Source organism: Bos javanicus, chromosome 26, assembly GCF_032452875.1.
Source record: "Bos javanicus breed banteng chromosome 26, ARS-OSU_banteng_1.0, whole genome shotgun sequence".
In the NCBI taxonomy this organism is placed as follows: Eukaryota; Metazoa; Chordata; class Mammalia; order Artiodactyla; family Bovidae; genus Bos; species Bos javanicus.
The window spans coordinates 48,738,291-48,763,002 of NC_083893.1; the positions used below are offsets into that span (position 1 = coordinate 48,738,291).

The 24,712-nt window shown below is 47.5% G+C and overlaps 1 protein-coding gene across 2 annotated transcripts in view; it reads left to right on the forward strand.

Annotated features, from left to right (window-relative positions):
- Positions 1-18,007: 18,007 nt before the first annotated feature.
- The window catches only part of GLRX3 (glutaredoxin 3), a 31,289-nt gene continuing 24,584 nt past the window's right edge, over positions 18,008-24,712 (forward strand). Inside the window, exons 1-2 of one of the 2 annotated variants that reach the window (XM_061403867.1) lie at positions 18,008-18,192; positions 23,826-23,934. In XM_061403867.1, the coding sequence (XP_061259851.1) occupies positions 18,104-18,192; positions 23,826-23,934 (198 nt within the window). In that variant the 5' untranslated portion in view covers positions 18,008-18,103. Of the gene's footprint in view, positions 18,193-19,229; positions 19,514-23,825; positions 23,935-24,712 lie in introns of those variants that run through there. The other variant, XM_061403868.1, reaches the window with a different exon arrangement.

Here is a 24,712-nt window from a genome sequence, read left to right on the forward strand (position 1 = left end):
CTGTGGCACGGATCATGAACTCCTTATTGCCAAATTCAGACTTAAATTGAAGAAAGTAGGGAAAACCGCTAGACCGTTCAGGTGTGACCTAAATCAAATCCCTTACTATTATACGGTGGAAGTGAGAAATAGATTCAAGGGATTAGATCTGATAGACACAGTGCCTGAAGAACTATGGATGGAGGTTTGTGACATTGTATAGGAGGCAGGGATCAAGACCATCTCCAAGAAAAAGAAAGGCAAAATGGTTGTCTGAGGAGGCTTTACAAATAGCTGTGAAAAGAAGAGAAGCGAAGGTCAAAGGAGAAAAGGAAAGATACACCTATCTGAATGCAGAGTTCCAAAGAGTAGCAAGGAGAGATAAGAAAGGTTTCCTCAATGATCAACGCAAAGAAATAGAGGAAAACAACAGAATGGGAAAGACTAGAGATCTCTTCAAGAAAATTAGAGATACCAAGGGAACATTTCATGCCAAGATGGGCAAAATAAAGGACAGAAAAGGTATGGATCTAACAGAAGCAGAAGGTATTAAGCAGAGGTGGCAAGAATAAACAGAAGAACTATACAAAAAAGATCTTCACCACCCAGATAATTATGATGGTGTGATCATCACCAGACATCCTGGAATGTGAAGTCGAGTGGGCCTTAGGAAGCATCACTATGAATAAAGCTAGTGGAGGTGATGGAATTCCAGTTGAGCTATTTCAAATCCTAAAAGATGATATTGTGAAAGTGCTGCACTCAATATGAGAGCAAATTTGGAAAACTCAGCAGTGACCACAGGACTGGAAAAGGTCAGTTTTCCTTCCAATCCCAAAGAAAGGCAATGCCAAAGAATGCTCAAACTACCGCACAATTGTACTCATCTCACACGCTAGCAAAGTAATGCTCAAAATTCTCCAAGCCAGGCTTCAACAGTACGTGAACCGTGAACTTCCAGATGTTCAAGCTGGATTTAGAAAAGGAAGAGGAATCAGAGATCAAATTGCCAGCATCCATTGGATCATCAAAAAAGCAAAAGAGTTCCAGAAAAACATCTACTTCTGCTTTATTGACTATGTCAAAGCCTTTGACTGTGTGGGTCGCAACGAACTGTGGAAAATTCTGAAAGAGATGGGAATACCAGACCACCTGACCTGCCTCTTGGGAAATCTGTATGCAGGTCCGGAAGCAACAGACCTGAACATGGAACGACAGACTGGCTCCATATCAGGAAAGGAGTACGTCAAGGCTGTATATGGCCACCCTGCTTATTTAACTTACATGCAGAGTACATCATGAGAAACGCTGGACTGGATGAAGCACAAACCGGAATCAAGATTGCCGGCAGAAATATCAAACCTCAGATATGCAGATGACACCACCTTTATGGCAGAAAGCAAAGAACTAAAGAGCCTCTTGATGAAAGTAAAAGAGGAGAGTGAAAAAGCTGGCTTAAAACTCTACATTCAGAAAACTAAGATCATGGCATCTGGTCCCATCACTTCATGGCAAATAGATGTAGAAACAATGGAAACAGTGACAGACTTTATTTTGGGGGGCTCCAAAATCACTGCAGATGGTGACCGCAGCCATAAAATTAAAAGACACTTGCTCGTTGGAAGAAAAGTTATGACCAACCTAGACAGCATATTAAAAAACAGAGACATTAATTTGCCAACAAAGGTCTGTCTATTCAAAGCTATGGTTTTTCCAGTTGTCACGTATGGATGTGAGAGTTGGACTATAAAGCTGTTCAGTTCAGTTGCTCAGTCGTGTCCTACTCTTTGCGACCCCATGGACTGCAGCATGCCAGGCCTCCCTGTGCATCACCAACTCCCAGAGTTTACTCAAATTCTTTTCCATTGAGTTGGTAATGCCATCCACCCACCTCATCCTCTGTCGTCCCCTTCTCCCACCTTCAGTCTTTCCCAGCAGCAGGGTCTTTTCAAATGAGTCAGTTCTTCACATCAAGTGGCCAAAGTATTGGAGTTTCAGCTTCAGCATCAGTCCTTCCAATGAATATTCAGGACTTATTTGCTCGAGGATGGACTGGTTGGATCTTCTTGCAGTCCAAGGGAGTCTCAAGAGTCTCCTCCAACACCACAGTTCAAAAGCATCAATTCTTCAGTGCTCAGCTTTCTTAATAGTTCAAAAGCAGCTTATGAACCAACCAAAACCAGCAGCCCACCAATCTTCAGATTTCTTGTCTCATCTCTGATATTTGAGTCACTGTAAGTTTACTATTCTGCAGTTGGAAGCTGTTTTGTTACAAAGACCTATCCTTATCCATTGTGGTGAAATGCATGAAGCCCTACTCAGCTGGGCTACTTGCTACATGATATTCAGCAGATTAAATAGCTAATTACCTCAGTTTTCTCGTTTGTAAAAGAGGATGGGCTTCTCTGGTAGCTGAGTTGGTAAAGGATCTGCCTGCAGTGCAGGAGACCCAGGTTTGATGCCTGGGTTGGGAAGATCCCCTGGAGAAGGAAATGGCAAACCATTCCAGTATCCTTGCCTGGAAAATCCCATGGGCAGAGAAGCCTGGTGGGCTGTAGTCCATGAAGTCGCAGAGTTGGGCACAGCTGAGCCACTAACACTTTCACTTTCACATGGTATTGGGAGGATTAAATGAGGTACTTACATAAAGTACTTAGAACAATGACTGATACAAACTAAATACTCGATAGTACTGGTAATATTTCTAGGACTACTAGTTAATCCTGTACCAACAACCATTGGGACCTTCCAGTGACGAGGAAATTAAGTTCTGGGCTTGTAATATACAGCATGGTGATGATATGGTTAACAGTGCTGTATTATATGTTTCAAAGATGCTTAAGAGTACGTTTTAAAACATCTCACACCACACACACAAAATGTAACTCTGTGACGTGCTGGATGTGTTAACATACCTTGTTCTAGCAATCCCTTTGCAGTATATACGTATATCAGATCATTGCCTTGTACACAGTAAACTAAGAAAATAAATGTCCGCTGCTGCTGCTGCTAAGTCGCTTCAGTCGTGTCCAACTCTGTGCGACCCCATAGGCAGCAGCCCACCAGGCTCCCCGTCCCTGGGATTCTCCAGGCAAGAACACTGGAGTGGGTTGCCATTTCCTTCTCCAATGCATGCAAGTGAAAAGTGAAAGGGAAGTCGCTCAGTCATGTCCTACTCTTAGCGACCCCATGGACTGCAACCCACCAGGCTCCGCCATCCACGGGATTTTCCAGGCAAGAGTACTGGAGTGGGGTGCCACTGCCTTCTCTAAATGTCCGCTAGAGCTCAGTAAATATGCGTGTGGGGGACCTTGGGGCCAGATGTGGTTTTGGAATTCAAAGTTTTTTGGATTCTGTTTTAAAGGGCAGTATATATACAACAAGAAACTTTCAGTGGGGTCTGGAACCACATATAATCAAGGACAGTATTTCTGTAGCAAAAATGTGTGAATAGTCACAAATATTACCCGGAAATGGGATATATAAAGGCTGTAAATAGTCTCAGTCTCCATGTTAGTTCAAATGAGTTTGCTCCAAACTTAGGGCCTCCCTTGTGGCTCAGCTGGTAAAGGATCTGCCTGCAATGGAAACCTGGGTTCGATCCCTGGGTTGGGAAGATCCCCTGGAGAAGGAAAAGGCTACCCACTCCAGTATTCTGGCATGCAGAATTCCATGGACTGTATAGTCCATGGGATCGCAAGGAGTCGGCCACGACTAAGCGACTTTCACTTTACTTTCACTTAGGGGAAAACTTCTAAGTCTTAGAACGTTTTGCATTTCAGAATTGAAAGTGAAGTATTATTGTAGACCTATATTACTACCTCTACTTTAAAAGCTTTGTATGTGTCTTGCAGTTGAGATTAAATGACCTGCTTGGTCGTTCAGTTTCACTGCTCTTTGCACCTAGGGCTGCTTATTCAGATGCTTGATCCAAACGTTGGCTAATAGGGGCACAGAAGCTTAGTCCCTGAGGAAGGAACAGGTGGTCTCCTTGACCAAATTCTAGTCAGGCTTCTCTGAATCCTCTTATCAACTAGGCTGTGACCTTCAGGCTCCCAGGTTCACCCCTGCATTTTCCAATTTTGGCACAAATTCTGCTGAGTCAACTTAGCCGGAAGCCCTCGCCCCTGGTCTCTGATCACCCTTGGTCTCTGATGGGGCTCCTCATCCTCCACCGTCCCCCAGGGGATGTCTGATCATGGTGCTCTGCGTTCAGCAAGAATGCTGCTAGGTTAACTTAGCCAGAACCTCCCCTTATACATGATGTTTCCTCTTAGAAAGTTTCCATCCACAACCCCACTCTCCCTACCATGCTCCTTGGCTATAAAGTCCCCCTTTCCCTTGTGTTTAGCGTTGAGCCCACTCTCTCTGCGCTCACAAAATTCCATTTCAGTAGTCCATATACCTGTCCCAGTGGTCCCCCTGCATTAAGGCCGCCTTATTCTTTAACAAGTGTCACGATTCTTTTTTCCTTTAATACAATTGGTATGTTTGGAACGACACAGTTTAGTGTAGCACACTACCAAACACGGGCCATCTGGGTACCAACCAAAAGATGTGCACTAAACCTCTCCTGTTATTTACCTCATATATTTAGATTCTTGTATCTTAAAACTTAAGACTTTAAAAATACAAAGTATCTAAAAAGTGATAGTTTGAAGTATTCACTATTCTAATGTATTATATACAATAACAGAATAAAACAGGAGAAAGCTTCATGACATTGGATTCTTGCATATGATGCCAGAAACAGTCAATAAAAGAAAAATTAGGTAAATTGAACTATATAAAAATGTAAAATTTTTGTGAAAAGATGCTATTGCACAGTGAAAGGCAACCCCCAAAATGGAGTAAATATTTGCAAATTATATATTTGATAAGGAGTTAATATCCAAAACACATAAAGAACTCCTACAACTCAGACAACTTGATTAAAAAAAGGACAAAGTACTGGAATAGATGTTTCTTCAAAGGTAATATACAAACGGTCATGAGAAGATGTTCAACATCACTAATCATTAGGGAACATGCACATCAAAACCACAATGAGATACCTCTTCATACCCATTAGAAGGGCTATTATAAAACTAACAAGTGTTGGCTAGAATGTGGAGAAATTGGGGCCGTTGTGTGTTACAGATGAGAATGTAAAATGATGCGGACACTATTAAAAATAGTATGGTATGTCCTTAAAAAGTTAAAGATAAAATTACCATATCCTGCAATTCCATTTCTGAGTATCTACACTGAATAATGGAAAGCAAGGAGCAGCACCACTCACAGTGGCCAAGGGGTGGAAGCAACCCAGGTGTCCGCAGGTGGGTGAAGGAGCAAAACGCGATCCAGCCACACAATGGAATATTATTCAGTCTTCAAAGAAAGGAAATTCCAGCACCGGTTTACAACATGAATGAACCCTAAGGACATTATGCAAAATGAAATAAGCAGGTCACAAAAGGTCAAGTGCAAAAGAATTCTACTTCTGTGAAGTAGTAGAGTAGTCAGACTCACAGAGATCGACAGCAGCGTGGTGGCTTCTGGCGACCAGGGGAGGGGGATGAAGAGTTTAACTGGGGCAGAGTTTCAGTGCAGTTCAGTCGCTCAGTTGTGTCTGACTCTTTGCAACCCCATGGACTGCCGTACCCCAGGCTTCCCTGTCCTCCACTATCTCCCGGAGTTTGCTCAAACTCACGTCCATTGAGTCGGTGATGCCATCCAACCATCTCATCCTCTGTCATCCCTTTCTCCTCCTGCCTTCAATCTTTCCCAGTGTCAGGATCTTTTCCAATGAATTAACTCTTTAGTTTATGCATGTGGGGAAAAAGTGGAAGCAGTGACAGATATTCTTTTCTTGGGCTGCAAAATCACTGTGGATGTCGATTGCAGCCATGAAATTAAAAGATGCTTGCTCCTTGGAAGGAAAGCTATGACAAACCTAGACAGTGGGTTAAAAGGCAGAGACATCACTTTGCTGAAAAATGTCCATATAGTCAAAGCTATGGTTTTTCCAGTAGTCATATATGGATGTGAGAGTTGGACCATAAAGAAGGCTGAAGTGAAGTGGAAGTCACTCAGTTATGTCTGACTCTTTGCAACCTCATGGACTATATAGTCCACGGAATTCTCCAGGCCAGAATACTGGAGTGGGTAACTTTTCCCTTCTGCAGGGGATCTTCCCAACCCAGGGATGCAACCCAGGTCTCCTGCATTGCAGGCTGATTCTTTACCAGCTGAACCACAAGGGAAGCAAAGAAGGCTGAGTGCCAATGAATTGATGCTTTTGAATTGTGGTGCTGGAAAAGACTCTTCAGAGTTTCTTGAACACCAAGGAGATCAAACCAGTCAATCCTAAAGGAAATCAACCCTAAATATTCATTGGAAGGACTGATGCTCAAGCTGAAGCTCTAATACTTAGGCCACATGATGTGAAGAACCAACTCACTGGAAAAGACCCTGATGATGGAAAGATTGAAGGTGGGAGGAGAAGGGGTGACAGAGGATAAGATGGTTGGATGGCATCACCAACTCAATGGACATGAATCTGAGCAAATTCTGGGAGATAGTGGAGGACAGAGGAGCTATGAGGTCACAAAGAGTCAGACATGACTTACTGACTGAACAAGAACAATTGTGTGTGTGTGTGTGTGTGTGTGTGTGTACTGTCCCTTCTGTAGTGGGGCACTCTGAGTTTACTGTGAGACCCTGTACAGTGCCCAGCATGATGTGTGGTACTTGGCACGTTTGCAGTTCACCGTGGCTGGTGGGAGGAACCTCTAGTCTTTCCTAGCCAAGCACTGGATCATTCAGAGTCCAGGAAGATTCTGCAAAGGTTCTGTCTGCTTAACTAGTGAGGTATGTTGAGAGGAGCGTTCACAGCCTCAGTCTCCTCATCTATAAAATGGGAGTAAAGCCTCTCAGGGATGTCAGGGCTTCATGGAGTAGCTGTGGGTTGCCTTTGATAGCATGCTCTTCACAGTCTTTCTAATGAGTGGGAGGTTGTGTGCACACATACATGTCCTGTGTGTCTGTATATGTCTTGTGAGAAGGGGGTGAGAAACTTTTGATTCACCTGTTGCAAAGTCATTACTTCTACTTTTCCACCGACTTAAACTTCCTCCTTTAAATCTTTAATGACATTTGTAAAAAATAATACTGCAGTGGGTGGCCATCTCCTTCTCCAGGGTATATTCCTAACCCAGGGATCAAACCCACGTCTCCTGCACTGGCAGGTGGATTCTTTACCACTCAGCCACCAGGGAAACCCCTGTTTTACATACTGATGGCCAGAAGCACAGAGCCTGGCACATAGTTAGTATTTAATAAATGCTCTTTCCTTTCTTCTTGCCCTCTTATTTTAAAAAATTTCCCAGAACTTCCTTGGGCACTAGTATAGATTATTGACTATTTCATTCCTTTGAAATTCACAATTTCTTTAGATATTCTGTGACAATGCTGTTTATCATCTTTGCCTGGAAAGGCGTCTCCCTAAAGGGCAATAGCTCTCCTTATTTTCCGGAGCTTGAGGAAACCATCCCCTGCTGAGAGAAGCTAAGCCCCACCCCCACGCCGTCGGCCTGACTCCAGCCCCCAGGGCAGTCGTCCCTGGGGAGCGAGCTTCTTTCTTTTCAGTCCAGAGATGGTCTCTGTGTGCCCCCGGAGGGCTGGCCTCCCCGGGGCGGAGCCTGGCCTGCAGTCGGCGCTCGGGAAGTCCCCGCCCATCGGTCGTTAACCATCTTTAGTGGTCACTCCTGCACCCTTGATTTGCTTGCTGTCATTCTCGCAGCAAGGCTGCATATTTCCCTGGTGGCTCAGACGGTAAAACGTCTGCCTACAATGCGGGAGACCCAGGTTCCATCCCTGGGTCGGGAAGATCCTCTGGAGAAGGAAATGGCAATCCATTCCAGTACTCTTGCCTGGAAAATCCCAAGGATGGAGGAGCGTGGTAGGCTACAGCCCATCGGGTCGCAAAGAGTCGGACACGACTGAGCAACTTCACTTTCGCAGCAACGCTGCAGGTCTGTCTGCAGGTTCGGATAAAGAAAGAGACGTCAGCCTCAGAGACTCGGCTGCACAAGGTTGAAGGGCGGACCTGAATTCAGACACAGCTCCGTCTGGTGTCTTCTCCTGCCCTGGCCTTTCGTTCCCGTGGAAACCCTCCTGCTTTTGTCGCAGGTCTTCCTGAAGCCCAGTGAGTTTGGCCAAGCAAACCACAGCAACAGTTCAACAAACAAAACAGCTCTGCTAGTTGCCCCAGGGGCCTTGATGTCCCCGCACGAGGTTCCAGGCACGGCTGGTGGGTACAGAGCCCCCGTGGGCTTCCTCAAGGGGTGCCTCTGCTGTGCACGGACGTGAATAATCTTTATTCTGACCCACCTTTGTGCTCAAGGTGGTTCGCGCGTGGGAGTGTGCGGCCAAGGGCTTCTCTTTCTAAAAATCTGTGTCCCCAGTGCCCAGCACGGAGGAGACCCAGCGAGGGTGCTCAGGGCTGAGCCGATGAATGAATGCGTTCAGCAGAGGTAGTTGTGTGGGGTCACCTGCCCACTCTGGGCTGTTTTCAGCTAAAGACAGCCGACGTTTCTGGGATGTTAGGTGGGACAATGAAACAGTGGGAATGCACGAGCCATCCACTAGCTCACTTCTTGTCTTTGTGATTTTATCTTATGCTTCCATGCCCCAGTCAAAGTGTTACTAAAGAGTGGCTGGTCAGGACTGCCTACAGGGCCCCACGGTCAGCCGCCTCTCCTGCCTTGGTCTTCAGGTGGACAGCACATGGGTACCTCTAGGGTCCCATTCATCATGGACAGCTGCTCCATCCCAAGGCGATTAGAGTCCGAAGGATGCCCGTCTTTCTAGAAAGTCAGCACATGTTCGTCTTCCTAAGGGTCATGGTTTTGTCTCCACATTATTTTTTTTATGGCAAGACTCAGTATAAGATTTTTCTAAATGCAATCCTTATAATGATCCAGGTTTATTTCATTAAGGCAAATCATAATGATAATAACAATAATAATAAACCACCGTTTTCAACTTTGAAAATAATGCCCCTACATGGAGCCCTTTGGGATCTAAGCCATTTCCCTATATTATTTCCTGACATTGTACATGTGCTCTTCAGGGATGATCAAAAATAGAAAATTATTTGAAAGGCTTTACAACTAGTGCAAATTAGAGATTTGTATGATACTGTAAAACATATGTGCCTCCATCCATCCCATAACGGGACTGTAAAGACTTGCTACATACAGTGGGCAGGGATTTTATAGTCTGTCATTTTGCATTTTCTGCATAGGTGCTGTAGAAAAATTAAAATATTAGTAAACCACATACGTGCTTGAAAAAGTATTAACTTTAGATTTGAACATTTTATCTCATTCTAACTTACCTCTGCTTCTAATTGCTGCATAATGATTGTCAAATGCAGACACGAGTGTACTTTCTGTGCTGTGCTATGTTTCGGCAGTAGGTGGAAACTTTAGCACGATGTTTTATATTTCATCCTAAAATTTTTTTATTTGCAAGCGGATGAAGCCACATTGGCTATGTTTGACAATCCATTTTTGGCATGTATTTTCATATAAATTATAGGGTGTTCTTGCCTCTCGGCTCTCACAACATAGTAAGGAGAAAGCCCCAGGCTGTGGAAATATGACTGAGGCTGCGTTAGCATGTGGGTTGGAAATAATAAGGATTATAAATGACTCGGTAGGTAGAGAAAACAAGGGGAGAAGACTTATTGGGGAGAAGTAAAACAGCTTGCTCTGTTTATGCGCAGCTGAAAGAAGGCTCCCTGAAAGATATATCACTAGTCACCTTCTTTTTATTTCTGAGGGGCTTTTATTAACCCCTTTTTATCAATCAAAATAAATTGATTGCCAGTGAATGCCATCTTTTCTGAGTGTTTGAAATTATAAAACAAAAGCAAAGGCACACAAACTCACAGACTTCATCTTTCGGTAAAGAAGAGACAAATCCCTCCACAGGGATTGCTAAATAGTGTTAAATCGCTGTCCTTAGAACAGAACATCTCATTTAGGGATCGGAGTAGGCCTCGGGATTCTTCTAAACTCAACTCCCCTAGCTGCGTCAGTGGACGGGAATTCCAGAACACTGTTATTTAATATTTATGTCCCGTCGTAAAAGGACATGTTTCTGTAGGGTAAATACAGTTGTGCCAAATAATAACTCGGTGCGGGGTAAGACCTGATACAAGGGAAGAAAAAAAGCAAGGTGGCCAGGAATCCCTGTGATGCGCATCTGGTCATTTCTAGCTGTGAAGCCGCGACAGAGGATGTGCGGAAACTGGAAAACCAGCCTCTCATCCAGGTGGGCAGGAGCCCCCTGCGGGTCCTCACCCGTCGGAGAGAAAGGCCTGAGAGTTTGGGGCAGTGGGCATCCGACACAGCGGTGCAGGAGGAGGGGCTTCCTGGGGGGAGGGGCTGGGGGCGTGGCCTAGCAGGACCTCCCTGAGGCCCCCGGAGCCTTGCTTCGTCCTTCTCAGCCTTGGGGACGCTGCGGCCTGACCTCTGAGGGGCTCGGCGCCTGGCAGAGCCAGGGCTGGGGGCCGTGTTTGCTTCCTCCCTCAAGTCCACACCGTAAAGGGCTGGCTGCTGGGAGGTCCCGACTTCTCCTCTTATCTTAGGAAGGAGACCTTCCCCGCCGTGTATCTCAACAGACCACGGACTGAAAAAAGAACGTGTGTCATAGCTGGAAAGTCTGAAGGTCATGTGGGCATCGACATGTTTCTATGAGATATTTATTCTGATTAAAATAGTCAAGCTTATTTCATAAGGTTTCCGCTTTGCTCTGAAGGAGGTTTGGCTGGTTTATCATGAGAACGTGAAATCCTGACCCAGGTTTACTTTTATCTTTTCAGACTTTTGTGTTTTATTTCAAAGGTTGAAATAAGACAAAACAAAGGTCCACCACGTCATAGGGAAGGAACATGAGGACACCGAGGGGCAGGAAAAGGAGAATGGTGGCACTGGTACAGACACGGCAAGCGCAGAGAACTCGAATCCCCTGGATAAAGAGACAAATGGGCAAAACGTGTTTTGAATATAAGTTAAACTTACTTGCTGTTCAAGGTGATAAATGCTTGCAAGAGAGCACTCACCACCCGCAAAATGTGGGTGTTTGGGAGGGTGGACACTAGTAATGGGGCAGGAACCGACCCATTTATTTTATATACATACTACAGGGGACTTCCGTGCTGGCTCAGCTGTAAACTCAACTCCCTAGGTGGCTCATTGCAGGCTCAGCCTGCAATGGAGGAGATCTGGGTTCGATCGCTAGGTCAGGAAAAGAAAAGGAGGAAGGAGAAAGGAAAGGCTGCCCACTCCAGTATTCTGGCCCGGAGAACTCCATGGACAGAGGAATCTGGTAGGCTACAGTCCATGGGGTTGCAAAGAGATGGACAGGACTGAGTGACTTTCACTTTCACAGGGCAATAGAGCCTAAAGCATCATTTAAAAATCATTTGCTTTTCCCTTTCTTGTTTTGTACTAGAGGAAGAAATTTAAAGTCAGAAATTTTTCTTTCTTTTCTTTTTTCTTTTTTAACAGAAAAATCATCCTAGCCATTGTAATCTGAGGTGGGTGAGCCAGTCGAGAGACCATGGGAACTGGGAACGCTTTCAGAATCTGATGCAAATCCAGGTCTGTTCCCTTCACGCGCGGTTATTGTACTATTACACCACCTTCCTGGAGTTGCCCCTGAGCTGCAGCAGGAGCAGCGGCTGCCACACTGTGGGGCGGGGGGCTCCCACAGCTGCTCAGCGGGAGACCACCAGCGTCCCTGCCTGTCCTGCCTGCTGGACTCCAGGGGGCTGTGGCTGGCCAAGGCTCACACAGCCTGCCCGACAGCACTGGAGAGGTTCAAGAATACAGATTTCTGAGTCGTATTGATGGGTGGCAAAAACCATCACAGTATTGTAAAGTGATTATCCTCCATGTGAAATAAATAACAGAATACAGATATCAGATGATTAAAAAAAGATAGTTGGTGTTCCTTTGCCCTACACCTGGAGGAAATGCCACCGTTATTGTTTAGGTAACAGAGAGGCTGGGAAGAAGGCCTTTGTAGGTGTGGCAGACTTGTGAGGCATTTTGTCGAACATAGGATTGTTGTGTCACTGGTTAAACCAGCTAGCTCTCCCGGTTGGGATGGCTCTGTCCTCGTGTGGGAGAATCACCGACTGGCCGTGGCTTGGCCCCCAGCACTGTACAGGAGGGTGTATTCTTTAAGGGGTGTGTGTTCTCAGCATACCCTGAATTCCTTGCACAGGTAGGAAGGGCCAGCTCTGCTCACGGCGCTTGCCGGATACTCCAGACATCGGCTCTGTGAGGAGAGAGCTAAAGGCAGAAGTGGCCCTCGAGAGAGCCAAGGTCAGTGGGACGGAAGGCCTGTGAACTCCAGGGTGGAAGAGTCCCCTCTGAGACAGGACATCTCAGAGCCACATAGCCCCAAGGGGTTTACTGCTTAAGACTTCTTAGCTCACTTTAGAATTACCTCGGATTTTACAAGGGATCTTGTTTGTGACAGCAAAGCCATTTATATCCTTAAACAAGAATTACAAACAGCAACAGAAAATTAACTCCAAAATAACCTGGAGAATAAATACACAGACACACCCGCACACACACACACACACCACTGTTTATATGTAAAATGTTTGACTCAAGATTACACACAGCTGCGGACAAACGTACAGTGACTCTGTACACTCATGATCAACAAAGTGCCATTACAGCTGTATCTGGGTGGTCACGCAGAAAACCAAACCGTCAGGTAGACAAAGGTGTGCGTAGCAGCGTGTGCGTGAGTTTCTCTCCCCTCTCACTGCACATCCCAGCCCCGGCCCCCGTACCAGCCTTTTTCATCTGTACAGGACAGACTCAGTACATTTTACAGCACCTCACATACGCTGCTGGTTGAACTGAGAAGGCAGGAGAAGGTATTAAAAATTGGCAGGTCAGGGGTGAAGCATGTTTTCGGAGGATCGACAGAGCCTCTACAGATAGAGCATCAAGATAGGGCATCAGTTTGGGTTAGTTCTGAATTGCGGCGTCTCCAGGTTGAATAAAGTAACCACTCAACAAAGGATGCTCCTTCCCCAGGCTGAAGAAGCGGCTGGTGCCACCTACAGCCTGGAAACCGGCTCTACAACCCGCACCTGCGGCCCTGGCTGGTCCCCGAGGAAGACAGATTGGAACCGATGCAGGGGATGGAAAATGGGCTGTCCGCTCTCAAGACAAATTTCCTCTGATAAATTGCTAACAACTAGAAGTGTGTTTAAAAATGATTTTGGCTAAAGAGATTCTGAAGATTGTAGCAATTAGATCAAGGTTTGTGAACTTCATTTCTTATAAATATATTTCTTCTAAAGTGCGCCTTATGAGATGTGGTCACATCTTTTTTTTTTTTTTGACATATAGCACTCCCAAATCATTCAGCCTAGTCCTGGATTAGGTTAGTGGGCACATACGTATCCACACTGTCCTACCTTCTTAGGGGAAACGGGATTACTAGGAAACCATCAGAGAGCACACACTTCTGAAAAGAAATGAAATGTATTTTTATTGGCGGAGCCAAGATGAAGTATGTCTTGAAATCTGTTTTACAAATAAACTTGCCCATAAATTGTCCATTCACTGCTTCGAAATCTTTTTTCACATTTGAGGAGCTGTCACAGGGTCCCTAATAAACATGAGTCTTATTTAGTTTACTGGATATGTAATTCTTCTTTTCTTTGAAAATAATTATTTTTCAAGCAAGTGCAGCAAAAATACAACCAATAAAAATCTTGCTATGGCAGCATAAACAACCTTTATAGCCAGCATATACATAGAGTTCTTCCAATAAAAGCAGTTCCTGGTAAGGAAGGGGACAGAAAATTGGCCAGACTTTGCCAAGATCGCGTGCAGGGCTCCCAAGGGTTGACAGAGGAAACCTCACACCCGTTTCCACCTCCCTATCCCAGACTAGTTCTTGGCTATGAGAATGACAGTTGGAGCATCTCAGTTGCCGAGGAGGCCCTTGGGCCACAGAGAACAAGGGGTGGTCACTTGGTGGGACCCCCGTGTGTCCAGTTTATCTCAACATCATTTGTGAGGCAACCTTCCCAAGGCCCATTCTCAGAGCCCTCAAAGCTGATGGATAGTGGGGTGCAATTCCCTGGGGGCTCCCAAGGGGCAGAACACAGACCATCCACCTCTTAGTTACCTCATTCTCATTCCAGGCCCCTCAGCAGGATTGTGCCCTGGTGGGTGGCAGGGCTGGGGCCATCCAATGGGGGTGACCCTTTGGGGCTCCTAGGGAGGAGCGTTTGCTCAGCCCTCCCAGGCCTGCGGCCAGCTGTGGTCTGTGGTCACACCACCACTACCCCCCCACTCGGGGCCACCCCAGGGGACAGCCCCAGTCCGGGAAGACGCCTCCCCGGGAGCAGAGGTGCTGGTGCTCATTTATGCCTTTTACAGTAGCTTGAGAAGATGTTATCGCAGCTTGAGAACAGAAATTAAAGCATGTATCCTTCAGGTGCAAATCTACTGTACTTACAGCTTTACTGTTTCTCGGCAGGGGGGCTCCATTAATCTTGTAACAGTGAAATTCCTGAGGAAATTAGTTTCCTCCAGTTGGGTTATCCTCAACTGGTCTTTGGGGGAGGAGTAATTAGGATTTAAGACTCCCTCTTAAAGCAAAGGAAGTATTGGCCATTTTACCAGAGTAACAACACTTTTCAGTGCCATGCTTTGCCCATTAAAAACCTGTGTGTCTCTCAGCTCCTCGACACAGGCTCTGCAAAGATTTAGCCAGGTGGGAACCCAATTCCAAGTCCTCATCTATCGTGACCAGGTAGTCTGACCCAGACTCCGCCTGGGTCATTTGTGCCCACCTAGCACTCAGCACTCTGCCCTGCTGGGGAGTAACCCCTGGGCCCAAGAGGGAATAATGTGCTCTCAAAAATGGGATGGCTAAAATGCGTCCTCACCTACTCAGAAGCGCTGAAATGTTAGCTGTCACCAAACATAATTACACCTGAGCCACACCCACGTCTCTCTTTGAACTGGGCTCAGTTCACAGACGCAGGGTGCCGCACTTTTGCTTCAATAAATGCTGCACTTTTCTTTCCCCCACAAAGAGGGGGTGTAGATTGGCTACCTGGGGCCGGTAGATGGGCTTTACCGTGGGCAGGCAAGCGGACCCAAGTCTGGTTAGGTATCGCAGGCAGTGATGTTTTTGCATCATGGACTGGAAAGAGCAAGGGCTTTGGAAGTCTGAAAAGCACCCTGTAGCTGTGTATAACCTTGTCTGCCTGTAACTCACATGTGACAAGCCCTGGTACATGATTAGGGCTCAGGGCTTCGTGGAGTGGTTTTTATTGCCAAGCTCAGAGATTCACCTGCTGAACATTAGACCTGTTGATGTCAACAGTGGTAACTGCAAAAAAGGAAGACTATTCCAAGGAGAGGACATCCCCGGTGGTCAGAGGCTAAGATTCTGTGCTCCCAATGCTGGGGGCCTGGGTTCGATCCCTGGTCAGGGAACTAGATCCCACATGCTGCAACTAAAATTTGTATGCCACAACGAAGAGCCAAGATCCGCTGTGCCACCACCCCTGAGACCTGGCACGGTCAGATCAATAAAAACTAAAACTCCCCTGCTCTCACTCTCCGGGAGCAAGCTCTCCTGACTCTTTGGGGGCACATCCTTCTGAAGACGTTTTCTTTGCTACATTCACCTATATAGTAATATGTCGTATTTATCTAATTCTGTTTAAAGTTGGTCATCAGAGCAAACATCTTGTGTTGCAACATGCTATTTTCTCCCCTCTTGTTGCATTTTTCATAGTAATGTCTAGATTTTATTTACTTTCTAATAAAAATAATCTTTTATTTAAAAATAATTGTAGGGTCACATGCAGTTACAACCCATTCTGGTATTCTTGCCTGGAGAATCCAATGGACAGAGGAGCCTGACAGGCTACAGTCCACAGGGTTGCAAAGAGCTGGACATGACTGAAGCGACTCAGCATGAAGACAGTTATAAGAAATAACACAGAGATTCTGTGTGTGTTCTTCCCCAAGGACAGCATCTTGAAACACTGTAGTATAATATTGTTATTAGGATGTGGATATTCATACAATCTGTCCATCTTTCCTCCATTTCCTCAGCTTTACTTTTTGTGTGTTTTTTTGTTCTATGCTATTTTGATCACATTCAGGTAATTTACCATCTTCAGTTGCATCTTCTCAGGCGGAGGCACACGTGTAACTAAAGGCCCCTTTCAGTCACTGGCACAATGCTGCCCAAGAGAAAACACGAAGTGAGCCTAAAACGAGTCACCTGCACACTTAAAAAATCTCTAGCAACCACGTTTAAAGGGTGAAAGTGAAAAGTGAAAGTTGGTCACATAGTCATGTCCGACTCTTTGCGATCCTATGGACTGTAGCCCACTGGGTGCTCTGTCCATGAAATTCCCCAGAGTATTGGAGTGGGTTGCCATTTCCTTCTCCTGGGGACCTTCCCAACCCAGGGATCGAACCTGGGTCTCCTGCATTGCAGGCAGATTCTTTACCAACTGAGCTACTAGGGGAACCTCATTTAAAGGGTAGAAAGAAGTAAATCTAATTTTAATAATACATTTCACACAACCCAGTATATTTCGACAGGCAATCACTGTAAAGACTATTCACCGGATACACTGCATGAACTTCTTTTGGCAATGAGTCTCCGAAACTCCATAAGTCCACTTCGCCCCCCCTCCCCCTGGTCCCAAGTAGAGAACATGGTTCACAGCACCTAGGGCGTGCCGGGCTCTCACTCAGGCTCTGGGATGGAGACACAGCTCCCGCCCTTGATGCGAGACCACAGACGTTTCTAACACCGTGAGGTGTGCCCGCAGCCCAAGGCGCGCAGGAGCCCTGAACACCTGAGGGCGGCTCCACGGGGTCTGTCCTCCAACCCGGTACAGAGCCAGAAGAGCCCAGGAGGAGCCCCACGGGTCTGGGTGGAAGCAATGGCGGTAGTGAGCCTGGGATCCAGGAGGAGGGGCGCTTTGGAGACAAGGCCGGGTCTGGTCTGGGGGGAACCTTAAAGAGACCACCCCTCCCACCCTCGGCCCTCCCCCAGCCATGGGCACCGGAGGCAAGGGAAGGCGCTCTGCGGGAGGTTTCCCTGGCGATGGAGGCTACCGCGACCATGGACAAGGTCACTCCAGGAGAGGAGTGCGAAGCAGTGGTGGAAAGGTGGGAGGGGACACTGCCTGGAGCGCCAGCATCAGGAGGTGCCGAGGGAATCCGGGGGAGGACTGAGGTTAGAAGGGCGCGGGGCATGGGCGAGCGGGTCCTGGAGCCGGGCCTGACCTCTCAGTGGGTGATGGTGGGCCACGTGCTGACGTGGCTTCAGGTTCTTCAGGGCCCAATTCGAAACTCCTTGTCAGCGTTGAGGTTTGGAGAGGTCTCAACCTCCCTTCCCCCGATCTCCCATTCTTCCATCCCTACCTTTTGGATTAAAATTTCAGCTTGTTAAATACACGTTTCCCTGGTGGCTCAGATGGTAGAGCGTCTGCCTGCAGTGTGGGAGACCTAGGTTTGATCCCTGGGTAGGGAAGATACCCTGGAGAAGGAAATTGGAGAAGGAAATGGCAACCCACTCCAGTATTCTTGCCATGGAGAATCCCATGGACAGAGGAACTTGGTGGACAGAGGAACCTCGTGGGCTGCAGTCCGTGGGGTCGCAAAGAGTCGGACACTACTGAGCGCCTTCACTCACTCAAATATACACTAACATCACACACACACACACACACACACACACACACACGCATACATCCTTCTCCCAGCTGCCTTTGGAGCTTCTAGGATCGCAGGAAGCCCTGACTTCCAGGAGCTCCGGAGGGGAGCTTCCTGAGAGTCCAGAGCCCCGGGGGTCAGGGTCCTAACTGGCTGGCCGGACGCCGCAGCCCCAGGGTGTTCACCGGCTCGGGGCTGGCACGCGGCCCTGGGGGGCGGGGCGGGGCAGGGGGCGGGGCCGCCGGGACGGCTGGGGCGGGGCTTCCTGCGCCACCGCCCGCGCTCCGCCCCCATCGGCCGCCCGCGCTCGATTGCTCTTGTCTGGCGGCGGCAGCATGGCGGCGGGGGCGGCTGAGGCAGCGGCGGCGGTGGTGGAGGTCGGCTCAGCTGGGCAGTTTGAGGAGCTGCTGCGCCTCAGAGCCAAGTAAGCCAGGCGGCGGGCGGCAGGGGTGAGGGGCGCGGCGGGGGCCGGCCTCACGGGCGCACTGCTCGGCTCCCTCACGCGCGGCCCAGCCTGGGCGGCCCGGACCCTGAGTCCGGGTCCCCGCCCCGGTGAGGGAGCAGGTCCACCGCAGACCCAGGTTTCGAGGCTCCGGGCGCCCCGCGGCGCCAGGCCCGGCGGCCCCGGGGGCGGTGACGCGGGGCCCCAGCTCCCGGCCGAGGGTGGGCGCGGAGACCCCGGCCCCTCGCCGCGTCGTCCCGGGCGGGCGCTGCAGGGAGGCCGAGCGGGGCGGCAGTTGGCGTCTGAGGGCGCTCGCGGTCGGGCCGCGCTGCCTGCCCGGGCGCTGGACGGGCTCTCCCGCCTCCTGAGCGCACTCCGCCGCCCTCGGTTCTGGTTTGGCCCGGCTGCCTCTCGCCTGGGGGGAGGCGTCAGGAGAGCCGCGGGGTGCGGTGGGCCCGTTCGGCGGTACCCGGAAACACCGCTCCCCGGCCCCCGACTTGCGGGTCAGCGCCGGCGGGCGCGCGGGGCCTCGGGGCGGTCTCTCCGCCTCGGCTGAGTCGAGCCTTCGCCTGGGCACCCGCCCGGCGCTCAGCCCCCTGCCAGCCCTGGGCCGCCCCTGCGCTCGCGCCCGGGTCGGGCCGCGGTGTCCTCTGCGGTGAGAGGGGTCAGGGCCGCGGGCGGCGCGTGGCCGGCGGGCGGGAGCGCCCTCGGAGGCTCCGGGGGCAGAGAGCCTGCGCGGAGCTCAGGGCGGTGGGGCGTGCGGACCTGATGCGGCCCGAGTTTGAGCTGGAGGCCGCTGGGGAGCTCCCTGGGAGCGTGGCAGGGGGCGGGTGCCGAAAAGTGTTCATCAGAACTGCTGCTTCGGCGTTTCAGGTTCACTTGGTAAATTGTTGAAAGAGGTGGGCCCGGGGAGGCGGGTGCGTGGGGAATGACGTTGACTCATTGATGAAACGGGATGCGGCCCGGAGGCGGCCTCTGGAAGGAGCCGGGCTTGTGTGGATCTGTCCTTAATAAACGGGCTTCCCTGGTGGCTCAGACCGTAAACTGCCTGCCTGCAATGTGTGAGACCTGGGTTCGATCCCTGGGTCTCCAGATTCTCTGGAGAAGGAAATGGCAACCCACTCCAGAACTCTTGTCTGGAAAATTCCGTGGACGGAGAAGCCTGGTAGGCTACAGTCTTTGGGATCGCAGAGTCGGACAGGACTGAGCAACTTCACTTCACTTTACCCATCTTAAGTAAACAGCGCCTGACGGCATGAGGACAGAAACCCGAAGCAAACATAAATGCGGTCACCCTCTCCCGGTGAGGATGGAGACTATTTTGCTGTTTGTGTGTTTGGCATTTTTGATCCTGTGTTGTTTTTTTTTTTTTTAACGTAAAAGTCCTTAAGACGTCGCAGTCGGTTAAAATGTCAGTGTTAATATCGTTTGGATGCGTTCTTACCACTGGCCTGTAGGTGACATGATCCAAGTACAGAGCAGTGGCAAGAACGCATCCAAATGGTATTAAGTGAAATGATGCCTTTAGATGGGCACGTGGGAAGTGGTGCTTGGCATCTGGGGAAGGAACAGATCTCTGCTCCTTTTGGTGGAAATGGCAGCATTTCAGAATATGAAGTAGTACTTGTTAATGCTATTTAACGTCTGTTTGACAGATCATTGCTTCTCAATTTAAATATTTCATGTGAATTGAAAATGTTTTTTGCCTAAGTTATCACATGACTTAGGTTTATATGTTTATATGGTTTATATGTTAGTCTACACAGTTGGGAATATTAATACCCATTTGCAGAATAATTAAGGTTTTGCCCATTTGTAAAATATTTAATATAGTCTAATACTACATGATTTTAATACATGGTAGTTAGTGTTATCTGTACAGGAATAACTTCAGGAGCAGAACATCTGAAATAACAGTGAGACAGCAGTTTATTGACCACTAAATATTTTACTGACAAAGAACGGAGGTTCATTACATTGTTTAAAAGCACGGTAGTTAGGATTTGAGAAGGCAGTGGCACCCCACTTCAGTACTCTTGCCTGGAAAATCCCATGGACGGAGAGCCTGGTGGGCTGCAGTCCGTGGGGTCGCTAAGAGTCCACACGACTGAGCGACCTCACTTTCACTTTTCACTTTCATGCATTGGAGAAGGAAATGGCAACCTACTCCTATGCTCTTGCCTGGAGCATCCCAGGGACGGGGCAGCCTGGTGGGTTGCTGTCTGTGGGGCCTCACAGAGTCGGACATGACTGAAACAACTTAGCAGCAGCAGTTAGGATTTGAACCTCGTCTTCTCTTAAAGGTTTTTCCTTAAACAGTGCACCCTGCACATTGAGCTGTCCCTGAAGATGGAGAGAGCAGTGGGCCATCAGGAGAGGGTGACAGCATTTGTTTGTTTCAGGTTTATGTCCTCATGATATTAGGCGTTGTTCACTTAATTGGAAAGTAGAAGTTAAGCATCTAAATTTGAGAATAACGTGGATAATTTAAAAGAACATTAATATCATTCTTTAATATTTTTAAAGGGCTTACATATTTCTGTTTGATCTTCCCAACCTCTCAGGGTATTATTGCTGTTTCACAGATGTGGAAGTTAAATTACTCTTCAAAGCCGCGTTAGTAATGATGGAATTTAAGTTGTATATGTGTACTTTTTCTTTTTACTTACGTTGGCACATACTGTTAAAAAGTTTTGTAACCTATTTAATTTTTTAAAAATGTGCTCGTTGTATTTTCCCATGTTATTAAATGTTCTTTGAGATACAATTTTTAATGACTTTATAATATTTTATGACCATTAAGAAAACTATGTTGTTGAATAATAGATTTTTACAGTTATTTGCTATGTAAAATACTGGGGAAGTAGTCATATACATACATCTTTGTCTCTTTAATGACTTCTGTAGGATAGATCCTTGAAAGTGGTACAAGAAATTTCTGAAAGTTTCCAATTGAACTTTTACCAGTGGGATATAAAAGTGTTGTCTCACTTTATTCTTTTTATCATTGAATATTTTGATTTTAAAAATCATTTTTCAGTTTGATAAGAAGTGTTAATGTAGTCCAGCTTCATGCGTGAGAGGAAGAGGAATCAGTAACTGGTGAAGTATCAGTACTTCCTCCATAGTCTCTGCCCATGCGCTGAAGCTCCTGAGTTCTAGCTACAGTGGGGCCCGTGGAGTGGGGGCCTGACTATGTGTTCCTCTCCTGCCTTCGGTGGCTCTTCCTTTGGAGCGTCCTGCTTTCTGTGTCCCAGGCAGCTGTCCCTTCTTCCTCTGTCCTGGCTGTGGCCCTTGTCCTCTATTTTCCTTTGTTTCAGCACAAGACCTTGCTTCCTTCCTGGGAAAACAGGACTTCAGTAGCCTCATCAGGCTGCTTCTTCTACTTGCCCCTCCCCCAACACAACAGATTTGCTTGTAGCTTTTCCCACTGTAGGGGCTTCCTGGTGCCTCAGACGGTAAAGAATCTGCCTGCAATGCAGGAGACCCAGGTTCGATTCCTGGGTCAGGAATATCCCCTGGAGAAGGAAATGGCAACCCACTCCAGTATTTTTGCCTGGAGAATCACGTGGACAGAGGAGCCTGACGGGCTACAGTCCATGGGGTTGCAAAGAATTGGGCACGACTGAGCAACTAACACTTTCTTTCACTTTACCCATTCTTGATTCCTTTGTTGCTGACCTAGAGGAGACTGTCTTCTCGTGTTGAATTCTTCTCTGCTCTAGATTTCCCTGTCCTGCCACCTCTGAGAGCTTGAATCTCATGTCTTCAGCCTCTCCCTCTCACTTGCACTGTCCCCTCACAAAATAAACTATGATGTTCTTGCATTGATAAAAGCCCATCCCTTGATCTGTCTGGATCCTCGCTCGCTCTCTGTTAACAGCCCAGTCTCTTACCCAGTAGGTTCCTAGCAGTTTCCTTCTTCATTCTCAGCTCAGTGGTCCACACACTGCTTCTCTCACCTGCTGAAATGACTGCCCACTGCTGGTCACTCTTCCTGCTCTGTCTGATGGTTGTCCCCCTCCCTTCCTGACTCCTGTGAGACCCCTGAACCTTCTCTGGTCTACTGCCAGGACTCCTTTCCCTCCGTCGCTCTTGACTTGGTGGTGACGAGCCCCAGAGGCTCTGCCCTTGGCCCCTTCTTTATTCTCCGGCGTGGATGAGGGTGGTGCCCGCTATCTCTTGATTCGGAGATCTGCGGATCAAGCGTGGACTTCTCTCCTGAGCTTGACTGTCACTAACAGCCCACTAGACTTCTTTCCTCCCAGGTCGCCAGCTTCCGGACTGTGGATCGTGGCGAGTGCCACCACGACCTAAGTCACTAAGCCAGAAGCTTGGCGGTACTGGGCCCCTTCTTTTCTCAGCTGTGTTGTTTTAATGGTTTAACGGTTGATTGCTTCTTTCCTTGCCCAAGTTTAATTGTCCTTGTTTTTTTCCTCCTTGTAACGTATTTTTCAATGTGTTTTCCTGAGTTTTCAGATTTTTTTGTAGTTGAAAGTGAAAGTCGCTCGCTCAGTCGTGTCCTAAGTCGGGTCCTACTCTTTGCGACCCCATGAACCGTATAGTCCATGGAATTCTCCAGGCCAGAATACTGGAGTGGGTAGCCCAGCCCTTCTCCAGGGGATCTTCCCGACCCAGGAATCGAACCGGGGTCTCCTGCATTGTAGGCGGATTCTTTACCAACTGAGCTATGAGGGAAGCCTTTTTGTAGTTGAGAGAGATTGTATTTGAATTTGAGTTTCCCAGGTGGCGCTGATGTTAAAGAACCTGCCTGGCAATGCAGGAGCCATAAGAGACTCAGGTTCTCTCCCTGGGTCGGGAAGATCATGGCACCCCCTCCAGTCTTCTTGGCTGGAGAATCCCGTGGACAGAGGAGCCTGGTGGGCTCCAGTCCATGGGGTCACAGAGTTGCACACGACTGAAGCAACTGTTTGAATTTATAATTCTGTAAAAGTGAAGGGTTTTTCAGTTGAGTATGAGGTTAGACTTAAAGGTATCTTTGCCAAGGTAGTTTTATATGAAAATAGTTAATAGATGTATACTGAGATTTCTAAGGATTTTATCAACAGTTTATTAGTCCACTATTCTGTCTGTTCATACTGTCAGTTTTTAGAAAATACTTTGTAGCATAAGAAAGTTTGTATAAAAAGCAGTTCTATTTTTTTCCTTGTTTTCTGCTTATATACTTCATTTGCCCCATTTTATTCCTATTCCTATGATCACTTCATCACAATACCATGTTTAAAAATACTAACATTAATAGTAGTAACGCATATATAGTCATTTTTCACAAACATTGTGCCCTGACTGCAGAAATCTAGTTTCCACAGGGTCTCAAAATAGAGTTAATTTACATGGCTGGTAGTTGAGGTGGATGAATATTCAGAACCACTTCATGTGAGCTAAGTATTAATTCAAAAAATGTCATTAACTGGAAAATTCATCCAAAAGAAGTCCTTGAAATCATATTTCAGCCTGTGTTTAATACAAGATTCTAGCAGTACAAAAACAATTCAGGCGGTCCTTGAAAGGTTTCTTTGGTAATAGAATTTATCCTCATTTGCTTATCTCTAAAGCTACTGTGTTTTCAAAATCTGCGTTTTACGGATTTACAGGTCCCTTCTTGTGGTCCATTTCTGGGCACCATGGGCTCCTCAGTGCGCTCAGATGAACGACGTGATGGCAGAGCTCGCCAAAGAGCACCAACAAGTTTCATTTGTGAAGGTACTGCGTTTTCAGTGTCATGTCTTAGGGATTTAATTCTGATTTATGGGTTAGACTACATTTTATTGACATAGAAAGGAGCGGTGGTGTGGGATTCCTCATATTCATAGGTAGTGTTGGAATCTGTTATTTTCACAGTAGATTATTCTTAAAAACCTTAAAATGGTTTTATATTTTTCAAGCAGGGAGTGGTGTAAAACTCACTACCCTTTCCTGAATACAGGCTTGGGTGGGAGGACAGGATGGGCAGTCAGGAGAGGGTTTATGTGGGCACTCGCAGGTGAGATCATTCATTGTGGGTAATTGTGGTTTTGTACAGTAGAGATGTTAACAAGACTTGCTTCATTGAAAAGCTAAGTGGGACATGGAAAGTGATTCAAGAAAGGTGTGTGAGGGCTGCAGGGAACAGGGGGGTAGGGGGAGCTTGCTGCCAGGGGTCCGGTAAATGCAGGCCTGCAGGGAAACCAGAGTCTCTCTGTCGCGCTGGGGAAGCAGAGGGAGAAGGAAGCAGCCTGGCTGCCTTTGTTTTCATTCACTTTGCGTGTAGCCTTCTTTGTCCTTCCTCTGGTGCTCCAGCCTCCTCATTCCTGGTGTCTTTCTTGGGTGGGCAGGGCTAGGATAATGAGAGTTACAAAGGACGAGCTCACTTGATTTTAGCACATTTAATGTATCAGTCAGGACTTAATTGAGGCAACATGGCCAACATGTGAGTTGAGTGTTTTAGAAATGAACTTTTGGGAAGGGAGGCATACCCTATATTCAGAAGCTGAATCTTTAG